Source organism: Protopterus annectens, chromosome 1.part0 (genome assembly GCF_019279795.1).
Source record: "Protopterus annectens isolate FY-2018-M chromosome 1.part0, PAN1.0, whole genome shotgun sequence".
Classification (NCBI taxonomy): Eukaryota; Metazoa; Chordata; order Ceratodontiformes; family Protopteridae; genus Protopterus; species Protopterus annectens.
The window spans coordinates 49,315,028-49,333,395 of NC_056725.1; the positions used below are offsets into that span (position 1 = coordinate 49,315,028).

At 38.4% G+C, this 18,368-nt stretch overlaps 1 protein-coding gene across 2 annotated transcripts in view; it reads left to right on the top strand.

Annotated features, from left to right (window-relative positions):
- LOC122810865 (ras and Rab interactor 3-like) overlaps nucleotides 1–18,368 on the top strand; it is a 1,223,645-nt gene that overhangs the window by 1,193,305 nt on the left and 11,972 nt on the right. For both annotated transcript variants that reach the window (XM_044082437.1, XM_044082487.1), the window contains one exon: nucleotides 1,357–1,520. In XM_044082437.1, the coding sequence (XP_043938372.1) occupies nucleotides 1,357–1,520 (164 nt within the window). The remainder of the gene's footprint in view (nucleotides 1–1,356; nucleotides 1,521–18,368) is intronic.

The following is an 18,368-nucleotide window of genomic DNA, read 5'->3' on the forward strand; positions in this document are numbered from 1 at the left end:
CGAATTTCATGCAACATAATGATGATGAACTCTTCATTTTTAAGTGTGGTGAATTAAGCAAAATAATGTATGGCAAACAAAAAGGGGCACAAGTAATGAGGAGCGGTGACGTAAGCTGCTTTTAGAGATTTAAGAGAGGGTGGCTATTTCTTAGTGAGATGCAACTCAGCAAAAAGTGAATCCCCTCCACAGCATTACTTTAAGACATAAACTACTTCAAAGTGCATAGTTGTACCTTCCATTTTCTGAGATTCAGCATTTCCACACACATTGCAAATAATAGTAAATAACCATGGAAATCAAACACATTCAAATACAGCCTTGGAGAAACACATCTGAAGGAAGCATGCATGAAGAAATGTGCTTCTCTATAAAAGATCATAGGAAATACAAGGCTATTGAACCTTGCGTTCATTTCGCCTTGCCAGTATCCACCTTCAGTGGGAGCCTTTCCAGAGGTGGGGAAGGATCCGTGCAATGAACCTCTCTCTCCACTTTGTTTTATTTATGGGCATTTTAATCAAATATATAATTCAAAATAATAGTTGTCAGAAGTTAAGATAATGTATTGGCCATCTCATTTTCAGACTGCCTTCCTTTTGTTCTTTAATTTTAGCCCATGTCCTGTGTTAACTGATAAAAACATTTAACCTGACATAGAGAACTCATTAATAAGGTCAGTGTTTGCTTTATTATGTCTAGATCTTAACACCATATGACCTGCAAACATTTGATTGAAATCAGTATTTTTAATGTCACACCCATTTTCTGACTTCTAAAGCTATTGCACAATTTACCTAGAGGATTTTGTTCATCAGATTATGACTGAAATGACATGCCATTACTGCCCAGACTGCAAATTCAACATAGTCAGCACAGTGGGGTTGTGGAAGAAAAGTTTGCAAATGGAATTTTATGGCTAACAAGAGCAAGTATGTCTGTAGTGTACAGTGAGTCTTACAGATGCATACACAATTTATATTTTCTTATCAGTGGTGCTGATAATCAAATGGTACAAAGCATCAGAGCCTACCCTGTCTGAAATACAAAGGTGATTTATCTGAAAGAAGTGCCAAAGTCAAGAACTTTTAAAGTTAAAGCATGATCTGAAAGAAACTCCAGGTTTATTAAGAAGATAGTGCCCTTTGTCTTCCTTGTGCCTACACTTATTATAAGACTCTGCACATAGATATGTGTAAGCTTTCTTCTATAATATGATTCTAAGTCAAAGCACTGGTATTCTTTTTAGTTTAATTGATACATCATAGCAAAGGAAAACTAATGCTTTTTTCCTTCTGTAACTATCTGACAGGGAACAATACACACAGTATTTTTAGCAGATTACTTTTTCTTTAGGTGGTTATTACCTCACTACCTTGTTTGGAGCTCTTTACCACATCGGCAATTTCCAACCAAAGATGATAACTCGCCAAATCAGTGCTGAGGCACAAAATTCTATCCACCAATGGCACCGCAGAAGAACACTGCACCATAATCACTCATGGAGACGTGTAACCCAGGTAGATATCATCCTTTTTTCTCAATATTCTAATCACATTGCATTGCAATAGACTCATAGGTTTGGTGAACAAATCCAGAGAGTCTTTGTCATTAAGGATTGATGCCCTGAATCCCATGTTGGAGCCTGCAGGTGCAGATGTCATTATCCAGTCACTTCTTGAAGGTAGGTGGGAATCTATGAGATATGTAGTTGTCGGATTTTATGATATGGCTGATATTCCTTTTTATTTAGCTGCAGCAGCTTCTTGTATTTGGGCCATTTGAGGGTATTCTAATCGATGTCTTTCAGATAGTAAGGGATCATTTAATATTTTGTATGCCAGTTATATGTCTCCTCTAAGAAGGTGGTAAGACAGAGAAAAAGCTGCTGTAGCCTTTCACTGTATGATATTGTTCATTCTCCAACTGCAGCAGCAGGCGTGCAAGTAGGTTACAGAACAGGGTATGTATTCTATAACTGGTCTAATTAGAGATGCATAAAGGATGGCAGCTGAATCTCTGGCACAGCACTCAACAACTTGGGGTCGCACTTATGAATGAGTATTACCCAGGTGCAGCGTAGTCTCTCTCTTTTCTCCAGCTTAATCACTGTGTAGGACAAGAGAGCTCCAAACATGCCACGCAGACTGATAATATACAAGGGCAACTGATGAGTTTTTATTGTATTGTTGAATTCATGATATTCTGAAATAAGAAAAAATATTATTAGTACAGCACATATTTATTTTATTTTACATTTGTTAACCGGTTAGTGTCCGGCTGGGCAAGTAGCCCGTTTTCAGTGGAGACCTGGGGAGAAAAACTCCATAACAATAGTACAAGAAAAGATTGTAAATCTATGTAAAATTTTTATAAGGAATATGCAAAAAATTTAACAATTGCCTACAAATCACAATTTACAAAAAGAGAATATAAACAGAAAATATTACATTTCCCAAGCCTTACTACAGGCAGTAATATGAAACTTGGATACATAGCCAAAATAAACCATTATGATATTTTTCATTTGGTAGAAGTAAGACAAGGAGAAAAATAGCAGAAAAAAAAAACATTTGATTGATGGCATGAGAAACTAGCCAGGAGTATTACAGGAGCATAGCCATTGTTAAGTAAGGCATTCCTTTAGGAGTTGTTTGAAGCTATGACTATCTGTGTTTTTAAGGATATTCTAGGGTATTAGGTTCCACTATTTGGCTACTTTATAGGAGAAGAGAAAGTCAAAGTAATTATGGGACTTAGTTATCTTGAGCACAAATTTATCAGATGATCTAAGGGTCCTAGGGTTGGTATTTAATTGTACTAGGTTGGAGAGTGCAGGAGAGTTTTCAGGTTTGTGGATAATGGAGTGGGCAGTGGTGAGTTGACTGAGTGATAACAGATTAGGAAATTCAAGCCAAATTTAAGCCAGTGTAGTTCTTGAAGTGAAAGGCAATGATGGGTCCTGTTGGGTATATTAGCAGCAAATTTTGCTATTTTATTGTAGCAGAGATCAATCAGACATGCGCAGGTTAGTGAAAATTTGACAGCAGTAGAGGACAGTAGATAGGAGGTGGGATCTGGCTGTAGCTATTATGGTGTTTTGAGTGAGATAAGGTTTGGTATATAGTTTAAGTATAAGGTTTGGTTTATAGTCCACCAAGTTTGATGTGAACTTTTTAAATTGTAAGTGATATGTGTTTAGCAAATGTTAGGTTGTTGTCTGTTGTGACACCAAGTAGTTTTTATTGGTTAACTGGTTCTATTATAGTGCCATTAGTGGAGTATTTGGAGAGAGCAGGTGGGTTTATTCTGGATTTCCTGTTGGAGAAGATCATTAATTTTGTTTAGTTAAGGTTTATGATGAGTTAAAGTTCATTTAGGTATTTTTCAATATCTACAAATAATTTTTGCAGTTTATCCTGGAGTTCTTGGGGTGTGGGAGCAGAGCAAGTACGGGTAGCGTCGTCGGCATATTGAATGATAGAAGCGGATTTAGTGGCAGCATTTAGACTATTTGTGAATAAAACAAAAAGGAGAGGGCCAAGGATTGAACCCTGAGAAACCCCAATGGAGAGTTTGAGGAGTGTGGAGAGTTTACTATCCCATTTAGTTGCCTGTTGTCAATTAGTAAGGTAGCTAAAGAACCAGTTGAGAGCTGCAGAGTTGAGGTTGAAGGAGGCTGGCTTGAGTGTTGAGTAGTAGTTGGTGGGATACCATATCAAAAGCTTTGGACATATCAAGGAATATAGTAGAGACTACTTGTCCATTGTTTTTGAGGAGGTTGATGTAGTTAGTGAAACTTATGAGGGCTGTGGAGGTGCTGTGTTTTGGATGGAAGTTGTGCTGTGAACTAGATAAGAGGTTATTTGTAGTGCAGTGGTCTAGGAGCTGCTTATGGGTACATTTCTCTAAGATTTTGGCTAGGGGTCAGAGAATGCCAATGGGCCAATAATTAGAGAGATCTTTAAATGGGCCTTCCTTATGGAGGGGGAGGATATGGGATATTTTCCAGAATATGAGGACATATTCTTCTGTGATGGTCTGATTGATAAGGATAGATACGGGATAGATGATGGAGCTGGCAGCAGTTTTTAAAACGTCAATAGGGAGTTGGTCAGTGGCTAGACAGGTAGGTTTTAGTTTTGATAGGAGTTTTTTTATACAAGAGGTTTGTATAGATTTAAGCGAGAAGTAGTTGGGTTTAGATTTAGAGAACGTAGGCACTGTAAGTGGTTGTTTAAAAGTGATAGTTGTGATGAAATGAGAGTTAAATTAGCATCCTAAGCATTCAATGCTATTTGCAGTAGATGGTGTAGGATTAGAGGTTTTGCCAGGGTTGAGGAGGTAGTTAACATTTTGCCAAAATGTTTGTGGATTATTTGCGTTTTTGCTAAAAGGATAGAAAATAAGATTTTTTTTGTCAGATAACATTTGCTTCTTAGTTCTTCGTTGTTTGTAAGAGGTGAGGTTTTCTGAGGTTTTGGTTGTTTAATAAGCAGTCCATGGAATGAGAAACACATACAATTCATACTGCTGCTGAGGTGGGGGTTGACTGTTACCCCTCAGAATTATTTTCACATCTTGGTTTGAATGGTGTTTGCTATAGGTAAATACTAGGCTAGCTGCCCTTGAGGGCCATCTCTGTTGATACTGCAGAACAGGTTTAGATCCTTAGACTGAGAATTTCTGATGCTTTTGACTTGCTGATGTGCAGTAAATCCATCAGTAATGGGTCAGAGGATGCCTTCTATGCCAGACACGTCACTTAGCAGTCTATAGGATATGGAGTATAATATCAGGGCTTTGAGCTGGTCCATGTAGGACATGTTGTTTAGGTCTTGTATCCTTTTAATAAGGTATCTCCATGAGCATTTCAGTTGTTGCATGTGTCTGGACAAATACATGTCAAAGGAGGCATTGTACTCAATGACTGGCATAATAAGGGCTGAGTAAAGGAGGACAATAACATCCCTAGATCTACGCATAATCTCTGTGTTTATAAGGTGTGCAATATAGAAGGGCTTTCTTACAACAATAGACACATGCTGGGAAAAAGTTAGATCATTGTCCACATAAGTTCCTTAAGTTGTTTGGTCAACTCTTTGGGACATATTGTCAATGTGGTTGTTCTCTGGGGTAGATGACTTCCTAAAGGATACAATAATGCATTTTCTTACATTTAGTTTCAGACCATGATTTTGACAGCCGTGGTGGTATGGCAGTAGCGTTGTTACCTCACAGCAAGAGGTTCTCCCGTTCGATTCTCGGCTTGGTTTGGGAGGGCCTTCTGTGTGGAGTCTGCATGTCCTTCCTGCGGTTGGGTAGCATTCGAAAGACGTGTGTGTAAATGGGCGTGCCTTCATTGAAGGTTGGGCATCGAGCTGGTGCCTCAGCATTTCATAAAAAATCTACTGCCAATCATTAGCGGACCAGAGTTCTGCTGTGGCGACCGCTTACCGGGAAAAAGCCGAAAAGACAAACAACAACAAGTTTCAGACCATGATTTTGACACCAGTTATTGATTTGAGACGAGCCTTCCTGCTATGCCATTGTTCTTACTATTCTTCCTTCATAACATGTTGCTGCAGGACAACATTAATTCACTAACAATGTCTACTGAATGTGTATGATAGCAAAGGTTTTACATAGCTTAGCTGTGCATGACTTGCAATCTCGGGAGGTAACAAATCAGCTGAAAATGGGCAACACAAAGGAAAATGCAGTCAAAAGACCGATAGACTTTCTCCATATGAACCACGAGTTGCAAATCTACTACTTTGTGTAATCAGAGAAATATATCTTGGAATGGTATGGTACAAAAACTCAAACAGCCAAAGCAATGGACATCTGGAAAGAGAATGTTATTTACAACACCAGAGGCTTGGCTATAACAGAGATAAAAGCAACAACATTCTGAACCAAGCATTTCAAAAGACTTACTGTAGCTCAGGATAATAGATTAGATGGTAATCCTTAAAAAAATATGTTGTAGAAGGGGTAAAAACACTGTCATTTCAGCTGTAAATCTACAAGAAAAGTTACTGAATTAAACCATCTACACCTACATATCATAATTTGAACTGCCAGACATAGAACCATTAGGCTCCTTGTTTGGATGACGCTGAAGTGACATACTCTTAATAGAAATTCTCACATTTTCTTGTGGTGTTGCTTGTTCTCAAAGATATTAAACTAGGTAATGAAGCGGACAAAGTCCCCAGGTAAAGTAGTGTTGGAGTTTTATCATCACCAATAAATGTGTCAATCAATTTTCCCCAAAACACTGTTAATGAGCTTTTAAATGAAATATACAGAAAATGGTCACCGTAAAATAAATGTACACACTACTAGTATTAAAGAACTAACAAATGATAACCAAACTGCCTAATTTGCTTACATATAACATTTGTGTTCTAATATCAAGTTCCAATAAATTATATGTACGGTGTGTGTGTGTGTGTGTGTGTGTGTGTGTGTGTGTGTGTGTGTGTGTGTGTATAAAACAAGTCTAAACTCTAAAAAATATAGAACAAAACAGCTTGGATAAAAAAAGTATTTGAATCACAAAGATTCAAACCAAAACAAAAACCATGTACTAATTACATATACCAACTATGAGACTGGGAAAAGGGCAAATTCCCCAGTCCATGATCTTGTGCACCTAAACACTGGCAACATTCAAAAGTTTGTTTTCAAACTCCATACTCAGGGGTGTTAAAAAGAGTAACTGCACAATTAGGTGACAAGAATATTTGTGTGAATGCAGAATTGTCAAAATATATGTAAAGAGATTGGTAGAAGTCTATTGGGGTGACTGAAATAGAAATGTTTATATCAAAGCACACACATCTGTTTCTTTGAGCTCAGCACTTGTTCAGAACTCACTGTAAGCACTAAATAAGCTATAAATTACTACAGCACTTAACTTTCCTCACTTGTCTAGAGGAAAACAGTTTTTAGTACTTAATAAATAAGCACCTATCCAGGCATGTCTTAGGGTCAGCTCCCAGTGTTTTCTCCTGCCTACCTGATGAATCTGGGCATCTTGGGGCAATGCAGCAATTACCTCATGTAAACAGACAACCCTCTCCTCCTACCACCCAACACTACATACAACCTGTGAGAGATGCACTTATATAGCTGTTAGAAAAATATGTATTAATGTATATGTTTAGTGCTTATTAGAAGCTAAAAGGGTTAACACATTTCATTCTATTTTATGTACAGCTTAGTTTTGTATGAAACTACAAGATGCTTTTCAAACTGCAATATGCTTTCTGAAACTGCAAGATGCTCTCTGACCTAGTATTTGCTAGCACAGCAAAATTCATGTTTATGCCTTTTGGAAATTTACTGAGAAGCAGGTGATTATCTGCTAGGTCAGGAAAATAATGAATAGAACAATACTGTTTTCTATAATGTTATTGAACTTGAACAATCAGCTCTGTTCGTGTTATGAGAACATGCACAGCTGCAGAAAAGATATATACAGTTGAACAAAGACTGCTTGAAGAAATGAACTATAATCTGTACTTGCTTTGTGCTCAAATTAGCCATAGTACCTTGAATGGTAACATTGCATAGTGAGAAATTATATCTAACCGGTGGTCTCCAAGGCCACGTTGTTTTTCTTAGGAAGTTTTTTTGTAAACTTGATATGCAGCAGAAAATCATGGACAAACAGCTGCTAAGAAATAATATTGTAAGAACTTGTGATTTATTACGTCAGCTTAGTTGGCAATGTCTTGTAAGAAATGTATAAGAATGGCATCACTTCCTGATTCTAGTTAGACAAACTCTGTATTAGCACGTTTTTGTCTCCTTGCTGCAAGATTAAAGTGCCTTAACCTGAACCTGCCGTGTGTTGATCTTTTTGAAGTTGTTTTTCCTTTGACAATAGCCAAACTGGAAGCAAAGCTCTCTTCACCAAAGACTGGACTAGACAGTCAAGAGGAGAGGGTAAACACTTGCACCACACCACACTCATCACATAGTCCCTCAAAACCTACACCACCAAAACACACACCTACATTCACGGAGGCTCAAAAATCTGCTCAAGCAACAGAGACAAACAAAGCAGAAACACAAGCAACCTCCACCCCCCAACACAACCCAAATGACACATAGCCCACAATCTCAGTGTGCCATTCAACCACAGCCCATAAGGCATAACAACGTACCCAACACTCTAGTTATAGGTGACTCCATAGTCAGGCACACTGATGTTCCACTCACCAGGCTAAACAAGGAGAAAGTTACTGTCAGCTGCCTGTCAGGTGCCAGGATTCTCCACATAATGCATGCACTCAGGTCACTCCATAACAAGTACAAATATGACTCTGTCATTGTCCATGTTGGTGTGAATGACCTGAGATGTACCTCCCTGGACTACATGAAAAGAGACATGGAGGAGCTCTCTGATCTTATAGCCCAGGCAGGTATGACCCTAGCCCTGAGTAGCATCCTGCCATCACCCAGAATGATACCACAGTACAAGGACAAAATGATTGACTTCAACAATTGGCAAAGCTTCTGGTGTAATTCTAAGGGGATCCAGTATCTGTCTGCCTGGGATGACATGATCGACAGACCACAATGCTTTGCCAGAGATGGCCTGCACCTGTCGCTCTTGGGATTCCAGATACTGGTTAAGGCTCTTGCCACTCCTATAGTGCCTTTTTTAGGTAAGGTTCAAATGACAAATTCACCACCTTAACAGGTACAAGCAAGCAAAATCTGAGGGTAATGCTACTCAGTGCTAGAAGTCTAAACCTCAAAATGCATTCACCCAAGGCACTCCTTAAAATGGAGATCATCAACATCTGTGTAGTGACAGAGACCTGGTTCACGGCTCCAGAGAGCACCCCTGCATTACCAGACTGTAAATCATATCACACTTTTTGGCCACCTAACCTGGACCGAAACACTAAAGGTGAAGGCATGTCCATATTTATTAAGGATAGCCACACCTCCAGGCTAGTTGCTCAGCATAATACATCCATGATTATCCAAGTGCAACTAACTCTGGGCAAGACTGCAATCCAAATTGTAACTTGCTACAGATCCCCCACCATGCCCCAGGATTCCCACTCCTCATGTTTTGATACACTGGAAAATATTATGGTACAACCCAACACCCTAATAATGGGCGATTTCATCTACCCCCACCATTAACTGGGAAAACTACTCATGTACCAACTCTTTTGCTCAATGTTTTCTGGAATTCATAAATTCCAATGCCTTGGATCAACTTATCCACACCCCCAACAGGTGCAGTAATACCCCTGACCTGGTCATTACCAACATGGGTGACCGGTGTTCCACACCAGAGGTCAATTCCTCGTTGGTCAGATCCGACCATAAGCTAATCAGCCTAGACATACACATCCTGCCCCCCCCCATTAGGGAAATCACCATAAAAATTTCTCCAAAGCCAACTTCACACTTCTTAAGACAGAAGTGGCAAACCTCACAACACCCATGCAGATGGACAATAGAGCTAAGACTGCTGAATCCTACACAAATGCACTTTATAAGCACTTACATGAGTGCATGGATCGTGCTATCCCTAACAGAACTAAGATGCTATCCTCCAAAAAAAAGGAAGCCAATGTGGTGGTCCCCTGCCAAAAATAAACTCTACAACAGAAGAAAGAAACTGTTGCAAAAAAGAGTAAAATCCCATGACTGGAAGAACTCCCTGGTCAGCCTCAGTAAGAAGCTGAGATCCCTCATAAAATCCTCCAAGGCTTCTTATGAAAACAAAAGTGCCACTGATTTTAAAGACAACCACAAAGCATTCTATAGCTATGTCAAGAATCTCAATGGCAACACTCAGATCTGCTCTGAGTTTCAGCACAATGGCACTAAATATACAGAACCAACTGATATTGCCAACATCCTGGCAGATAGGTTCAGTGCTAACTTTACCCCCCCTCACCCCTAAAGGGCCCATCACTATACAGGAAGAATGCAAAGTTCCTGTAATCATGGCTGCACAGGTAAAAAACACACTCTCCAAAGCCAAGAACACAGCATCCATGGGACCTGACAAAATCCCAGGCTGTGTTCTACATGAACTACAGAATGAACTGGCACCCCACCTAAGCACCATGTTCAATCATAGCCTCACCTCAGGCTTTGTGCTCACTGAATGGTGCACAGCAACGGTTATCCCACTCCACAAAGGGGGAGCCACTACAGACCCTGGAAACTATTGCCCCATTAGCCTAACGAGCCTGGTCTGCAAGGCCATGGAATGTATCATCATGGAACTTCTAAACAAAGACATTGGTAATCTCCAAACTCTGGGCCCCACCCAGTTTAGGTTTGTAAAAGGCAGATCATGTCTCCTAAACCTGATTGACTTCTTTGAAGCAGTCACCAAAGCCATATACAAGGGTATGGTGGCTCACACAGCCTATCTAGATCTCGTCAAGGCTTTCGACACCATCCCCCACTCTGGAAATATAGATAAACTCACTAAACTAGATATAAATTCCTATGTCACAATATGGGTTGCCAACTGGCTGACTGACAGAACCCACACTGTGAAAGTAGCAGACTCCAAATCTGACTTCAGACCAGTGACAAGTGGAGTACCACAGGGTTCAGTCAGGGGTCCTTTCCTGTTTGGTATCTACTTTTCTGAAGTACAGGCTAACAGAGAAGGTCTTTGGATAATGAAATTCACAGATGACTTCAAACTAGGAGCCATAATTGAAACTCCTAACGATGTGGGCATCCTACAAAAGGGCCTCACTGAGACAGATGCCTGGTGTCAAAGCCATGGCCTCAAGCTCAATGCCAAAAAGTGCACTGTCATCCCCTTTGGTAAAAACTCTGTACCCATGAGCTACCACATAGGTGGTAGTCTACTTAACACCGAAAGTGCGATAAGAGACCTTGGGACACAGGTGGACAGTAGTCTCTCCTCTGATAATCACATCGCCACAATAGTCAGGAAATCCCTCTACATGGCACACCTCATCACAAAAGGTTTCTCATCCAGGAAAAAAGAGGTCATTGTTTCCCTCTACTCGTCACTCATTAGACCCATTATAGAGTAGAATGCCCCTTTTGGTATGTACCTCACAAGACATCTACAACTGGAAAGGCTGCAGAAATACCTCACAAAGAGGAATACTGGCCTCAAACAGATGCCCTACGCAGAATGTCTCCGAAAACTCCAGCTTTACTCCATCGCATATCGCCTACTCAGAGGCGATCTCTGCCTAACATACAAAGCTATGTCAAACTCAGAGCTGTTGGACATGCTCCACTCAAAGAAATCCCAATCCCTCTGAGCTACACGCTCTAGGGACCTAAACCTTGTCACCACAATAAACAGAACATGCTGGACAGATAGATTCCTGTCCCAGAGACTTCCCATACTCTGGACAAACTGCCTATCTATATCAAACAAAGCTCCTCATTAGCACTCTTCAAGAAAAATCTTGATGATTGGAATTCACCCCGGGGATCACCTCTGTGGCTCTGCTCGACAGGGGCACAGGAAAATAATTTTCTTGGGTGACGAAAACCAGGGTACCTTTTTGGCTAGGCTTGTATAGGCCCTAGGGCTGATAGCTTAGTACCTACCTATGAACCTAAACCTTGAAACCACTATTCAGTACTTGAGGTTCACGTGTCACAATGGGAACTAAAGTACAGATTTTTACAGACATTACATTTAGCAAAGATTTGGAGGCCAAGAAATTTCATATTTTGAAAACAAACATTTTCTAATTCTTATCTTGACTTGACAGCTCTCACCCTCACCACAGGAGGTTGCCACAGTTTAAGTTCAGATGGTGAGGCTGTGAAGGATAATAAGTGAAGATGCATTGTTTATTAATGAGCTAGAGAAAATGGTACTGTGTTTATAAGTAGAGATCATCCTGTACAACTTCCTGAGAGAGTTGAATTAGAAGTTATGGAACACAAAGAGGATAGGTTTGCACCTTTCCTTAGGTGTCAAGGGACAGTGCTGAGGCATGCAACACAGTTTTTGCAAAATACTAGTGAGCCAGTTTTTGTGTTACCTTATGCAGTGGATTCATTTAAATATGTGAATATTGTTAAAAAGTGTCTAACCTTTCCACAGTTTTGTTTGGTGACTCTCCAACCACTGTCTTTAGCAGAGGAAGGAACATTAAAAACTTGTTAGAAAAAGATGATGTTTCTAATGGATCCAGGAGTGTAGTTGGCTGAATGAACAAATATAGACATTGTAAATATTGTAATTTTATTAAAAATGGTCCGTATATGACAGCTGGGAATTTTGAATAACTCTACGGTGTCCCAGTCATTGTAATTTTAACACAACTGGAGTAGTATATTTATTTATTTATTGACATTTGATTACCGGGAAAGTACGATTGGGAAGAAGCCCATTTTCAGCGGAGGCCCAGGGAGAAAAGTTCCAAATTATTACAAAACATTTTAAGAACAATAATTTTACAATTTTCAAAGATAAAACAAAAATATTTGCAGTTTAATTTTTAACAAATTAGAAATAATGTAAAAAAGTTTAAGAATTGATACAAGGTATATATTTAGAGAAATTTTAGACAGTTTATAGAGAAATTAAAGTTAAGTTAGTGCAATACAAATAGGAATTGCAATGTAAAGTAAAGGAACAAAACGGGCTTATGATATATTCATGGACAAAATTAGAAAAGAGAATTAACTAGCAGTAAGGAAGTAAGTGAAGGAAAAGTAAGGAGGTGTAAGGAATAAAATGGTACTTTTTCACATTTAGGGATATAGGTTATCCTGGTTTTGACCAAGAACAGAGCCAGGTTTTTAGCTAGGAAGTCTTTCAGTGAAGTTTTGAAAGATGGGAGTGTGTGTATTGACCTGATGGGTAAAGGTAAGGAATTCCAGGCCTTAGCAACCTTTTACGAGTACAGACAATGCCTAGCAGATTTACCACGTTTGTAGACAGAAAGGAGTTTTTGGTCACTGGATTGCAATGACCGACGGGAACATAGTTGTGTTGAATGTTTTTTAGTGCTGGACAGGCAGATGGACACTGGATAATTTTATAGATGGTAAGAAGTTGTGTGTATGCTAGTTGATGTGGCAGTTCTAGCCAGTTTAGGCTTTTCAGTGTTATACAGTGTTGGTTTCTAAAAGGGGTATGTGCTGCAAATTATGAAACTTTGCTATAGTATTGTTCAGGTTTCAGTTTTTGGAAGCCTGGAGGTTAATAAGGATGGCAACACCATAAAAGAAGAGTGGGGAGAAGATAAGTAGCAGTAAGTGTAGTTTTACTTGCATCTGTGAGAAAGTTTTTGGCTGTGTAAAGCATCCCTAGTTTTTGATGACTTTTTCTTACAGAATTTTATGTATGCAGCTTGAATGTAAGATTACCATCCACTATCACCCCTAATAGTTTGCTATAAGAAGTATATTGTTGTATTATCAAGAAAGAGGACTTTGTTTTTTTCATGAGAGATGGATTTAGAGAAAATAAGTAGTAGTTTGGTCTTTTTAGGGTTGATCATGAGTTGTGAGTTACAAAGCCATGTTTTATAGTGGCTGCTAAAACTTCCAGAGTAATTTTTTTGGAGGTATCCCACGTTGTCAGATGTGCAAATGAGAGTGGAATCATCTACATATTGTATTAGGGTGGCCTGTTGTGTAGAAGTATATAGAGTGTTAGCGAAAATGTTAAAGAGAAGGGGACCAAGGATAGAGCCTTGTGGTATACCAGTGTTGACTGGGAGGTAAGAAGAGAGCATGGAGTGCCATTTTACTGACTGATACCTATTGGTCAGGTAGCTTTTGAACCACAGAAGGGTGGACTGAGAGAGACTTAGAGAGGACATTTGAAGAAGTAGTTTGATGTGACAAACTGTGTTAAAGTCTTTAGACAAGTCTAGAAATAAGGAAGAGACTAGTTTGCAATTATCTCTAGCTTTATTGACAGTATCTAAATAGGACAGTTCTATTACTATGGGGAAAGACATAGGCCATGTTGTGTAGGGGGATAGGAGTTCTTCCTGCAGGAGAGAGTTTAGCAATCATTTTTGAATACATTTTCAAGTATTTTGGTGAGGGGAGATATGATTGCTATAGGTCTAAAGTTATTCAAGTTTGTTAAATTTCTCCCTTTTTGCAAAGGGATAATCTGTGACTTTTTTCCAGTGAGAGGGAATTTGGAATTCCTGGATTCATCTATTTATAAGGACTGAGACATGATAATGCTACTGGCTGCTATTTTTAGGTACTTGCTTGAAAGGCCATCAGCTGAAGAAGAGCGCGGTTTAAGTTTAAGAGTAGTTTTATATAGGATATGGACACAGGTTTGATGGTGAAAGTGGATGTGGTGATATGTGGCTGTTGGGCAGGGTTGGGGTTAGATACTGAGGAATCCTTGGTTAGAGATGCTATACTATCTGTAAAACAAGAGCTGAACTGTTTTGCAGTTTTGATTGGTTAGTTATCAGGAAAGTGGTTTGGGTTGAATTTTTGGCCGGGATGCAAGATTTCTTTAATGGATGTCCAAAGTTTTTTAGGGTTGTGTTTAGTGTTATTTTGAAAGTTATTATAGTATTGTTTTTTGTCTTCATTTATTTGCTTTTTTAGTATGATTGGGAAGCATTCTGAGGTTTTTGAAATATTGAGGTGTTTTATATTTTTGACATTCTTTCCATGCTTTTTCTCTACCTTGCACTAGCATTCTACTCGTTTTGGATAAGCAAATTGCATTATTTGTTTTCATTCTCTTCCTTCTAGGTGGTGCAAAGGCTATATAGGATATTTAGAAAAAGCTGTACTGAATTTAATTACAACATTGTCTAAGGGGAGGATTTTTAGGAAGTTCCAAATAAATATATGATAGTGTAGCAATGAACATTTCTTGGTTAAACTTGGAAAGGTTGTGTGTTAAATTATAAATATGCTATAATTGGATATGTGAAATGTCTAGTCGTACAGATTGGGAAATGTTCATTGAGAGAGTCTGACATGGTACCTCTGGTGGAGTATTTGCTAGGGTCTGATACTAGGATCCAATTTAATATAGAATTTTATATTGTGCTATAATGTGTGGGGCTATTAATTACTTGTGTGAAACCATATACATTCATGCTAGATGTAGGGAGTTAACAGTTTATGTCCAACTAAATGACATTCACATCACCTAGTAATATTTTTTTGTTGTGGAAATGTTAAAGATATCCAGTGTAGGATATCTTCCAGTACAGCTGTATTGTTGTCAGAAGGGATATAAAGGACAGTAATGCATATTTGTTTATAATTGTTTATTTTGAGGAAAGCAGTAAAAAGCTCTGTTTAACTGAATTTTGATGTTGGTTTGCTGTAATGGGAAATATTAAAGCAATACCACCACCTTTCCTCTTTATACGGTCATTACAGATGATATTATAGCCAGGAGGTATAACTTCAGAGTTGTTTATGCTGGGTTTAAGCCAAGTTTCAGTTACAGCGGGAACATCAGGCTTATGTTGAATAATCCAGGTGTGTAGTTCAGCAGTTTTATTTTTTATACTTCTAACATTTATAGCAACAAAAATTAGATTACCAAGGTCGGGGGCTGTCTGTTCTTGGGTTACAGAAGTCCATGGGAGAGAATTATTTTTGTGTTCATTCTGATAGGTGGGGCCAGGATTAGGGTGTACATCTTCTCCTAGAAGGAATGTAGTACATTGAGCAATAATGCATACTTGTGTTTTGGAGAGGAGTCTTGCACTTAAATTGCACTTCATCTCAAACCAAAACAAAATTATCAGCCTATATTTGGAATAAAGATGAGGGGTAATATTAAATAGGTTTGGTGCAATGTGTGGAGAGTGTAAAGAGGAGGTATGGATAGATGTTTCGGAGGTGAAGAGATGTTGCGAGATATTATCGAGTCATGGTGGGATGAAAGATGGTACAAGAAGAGGAGAAGAACAGAGGATAAGCTGGATATTAGTATATTTATGTACTGGAATCTGTATTTCATAGATGTCAGATAGTGGGGAAGTAGCAGTGAAGAAGGAAACAACAAGTCACAGGACAGCAGGAGATTCAGGGGATTCTAAAAGGTGGAAGAGGATAGGTAAGGAGAAGAGTATTGTCTATAAAAAAGAGAGGCAGGTTCTCCTAGTATCTTCTCTAAAATGTAAGGAATAGAGTTATTAAAGGCTAGAGTATATGTGGTAACATGCTTATAGTGCCCAGCATTTTATGCGAGTAAGACTAATATATGACTGAGAGACAGAATTAAGGAACACATGGACCAGATAAAAGAGGAAAAGTCAACTAATACCTTATACAGGCCTTCCATTTTATGTCAAGGGGTTTATCTTCTTCATTTTGAACAAGGTGATATACAATGAAAGATTGAGTGACCCTGAAACAGTTCTTGAACACACAGAAATTATGTGGCAAGTTAAACTGATATTAATGATCATATTTGTCAACGAATTAAAGTGTAGAGCTGCTATACTTACATGACACATATAATATGCTTTATTTCATTTTAACATTTTCATTGTGTACTTGTAATCCTTTTAAAAGGGGCCAGACCATTATATTTGTTTTTCAATTGCTTAATTGAGTAGGAGGTGCTGAGGTTGATTCCTGCAAGGGGATTGGTCAATGAGAGGTCACAAACAACATGGAGGTTTTTAAATTTGAAAAAAAAAACAGTTGTCTGTAAGGACGAAAGCACTCTATTCTTGTTTTGAAAATCAGTTTGTTTTAATAAACTGCTGAGTGGTTTCAGCTTTTTGCTTTTTTGTTTTATGTAAAAGCCAAACTTGATGTTAAATAATAGGCGTTTTTAGCTGTACTGTGTAAGACTTTGGGAATAGGTGTTTGCATTGTTGAGGGAATGTGAATATATCTATGAGGACTGTATAGCTTGTACAAAAAACAGCCTTCAATTACTTTTGTTGACTAAGAAGTGCCATTTTGGAATAATGGCAGATGGATGTGGAACATCATCTCATACAATGCAAATTAGCTGTAAAAGATATGGGGGAGTCTATGTGGATATATAACACAACTTGCATGTGGGAGAGAGCTAGCTGGGGAGGGACAGAGAAAGGCACATGTCTTGGATGATCTCCTTAGCAATAAATTGTTTTTTGTCAAAATTTGTTTGTTTAGCGCTGTTAGAGTAATTTCAACTACTGAGATGGCTCCTTGCCTGCTTTAGACTGTAGTTCTGTTTGGTAAATGTCCCCATTTCAAACCAGGTTTTATTGCTTATGCATCTGATACTTCTGTCAGCAAAATAGTAAAGTCACACAATGGTCTGCCAACTTACAAATCCATATTTGTAAATATATGATTGTGTGAGGTATAGACTGGAGTTAAGGGAGTAGACCTGGAGTGGAATCTCTGTTGTTTATCAGACAGTGTCTTACTTCTACATGTTTTCTTATATTTGGTCCTAGATAATTTTTTCTAATATCTTGGACAAGGGACAAAGTTTGCACACATAAACACAGCTTTGCAGTACTTATTCTCTGTGATGCAATCAAATGACAGTGGACACTCTTTTCTGTCCAAATAATACAGCAGAATATTATATTAGCTACAGTGCTATTCCAGTGCTGGCAAGCTAATGGAGAACAGTCTAATCAATTCAAAACACCAAAAACAAACTTGGAACAAACAGCTCAATGAAAACTGGAAATATAGGCACCAGAATTGTACTTAAAGGAAAATTCCCTTAAAAACCTTTTTAAATCACTGCTTATGGATTTAAAATCCAATCCTTTTACTTATACATAAAATGACCAGCGCTTTCATCTTTTTATGTGAAAGGCTTCATTAAACAACCAAATTGCACTCATGCTTAAAAAGTATTTTAGACCAATAAAAATCACTTCAAATTATGTGATCTTCAAGCCTCCCAAAAAACTCCACTCAATTCATAAAACACTTTTACTTCATAGCAGTTTACAAAAGTTGAATGATGTACTCTTGTGAGGTTAGCTTAACAGTAAGGTATCAACCCCACAAGCAAAAGGTGCAAGGTTTGACTCTCATCTGGGGTCAAGCCACCAGGCTCCAGATGCTCTAGCCCAGCACCATCCCATAAAAGTCAGCCTTTATAAATATAAGTTTAAGTTCAAAATTACCATTGAATGTTGCTCCTCAATAAAACCAATTTAAATACATTTACTATTTCTGTTGAGCCCTTAGTTTTAATAAACAAGCTATTTACACATTTTCATTTAAACCCGTCTAGAGATCAGCATTCAAATAAAGTTGCCAATACAGTTCACGCTTTTCAAGGGTTAAAGTCCAAGGTCCCCATCTTTCATTCACTGCAATTTCTTCAGGTATGATGAATTTAAAACAATGGGTAGGGTTTTGCTGTACATGTTTAAACAGTACAC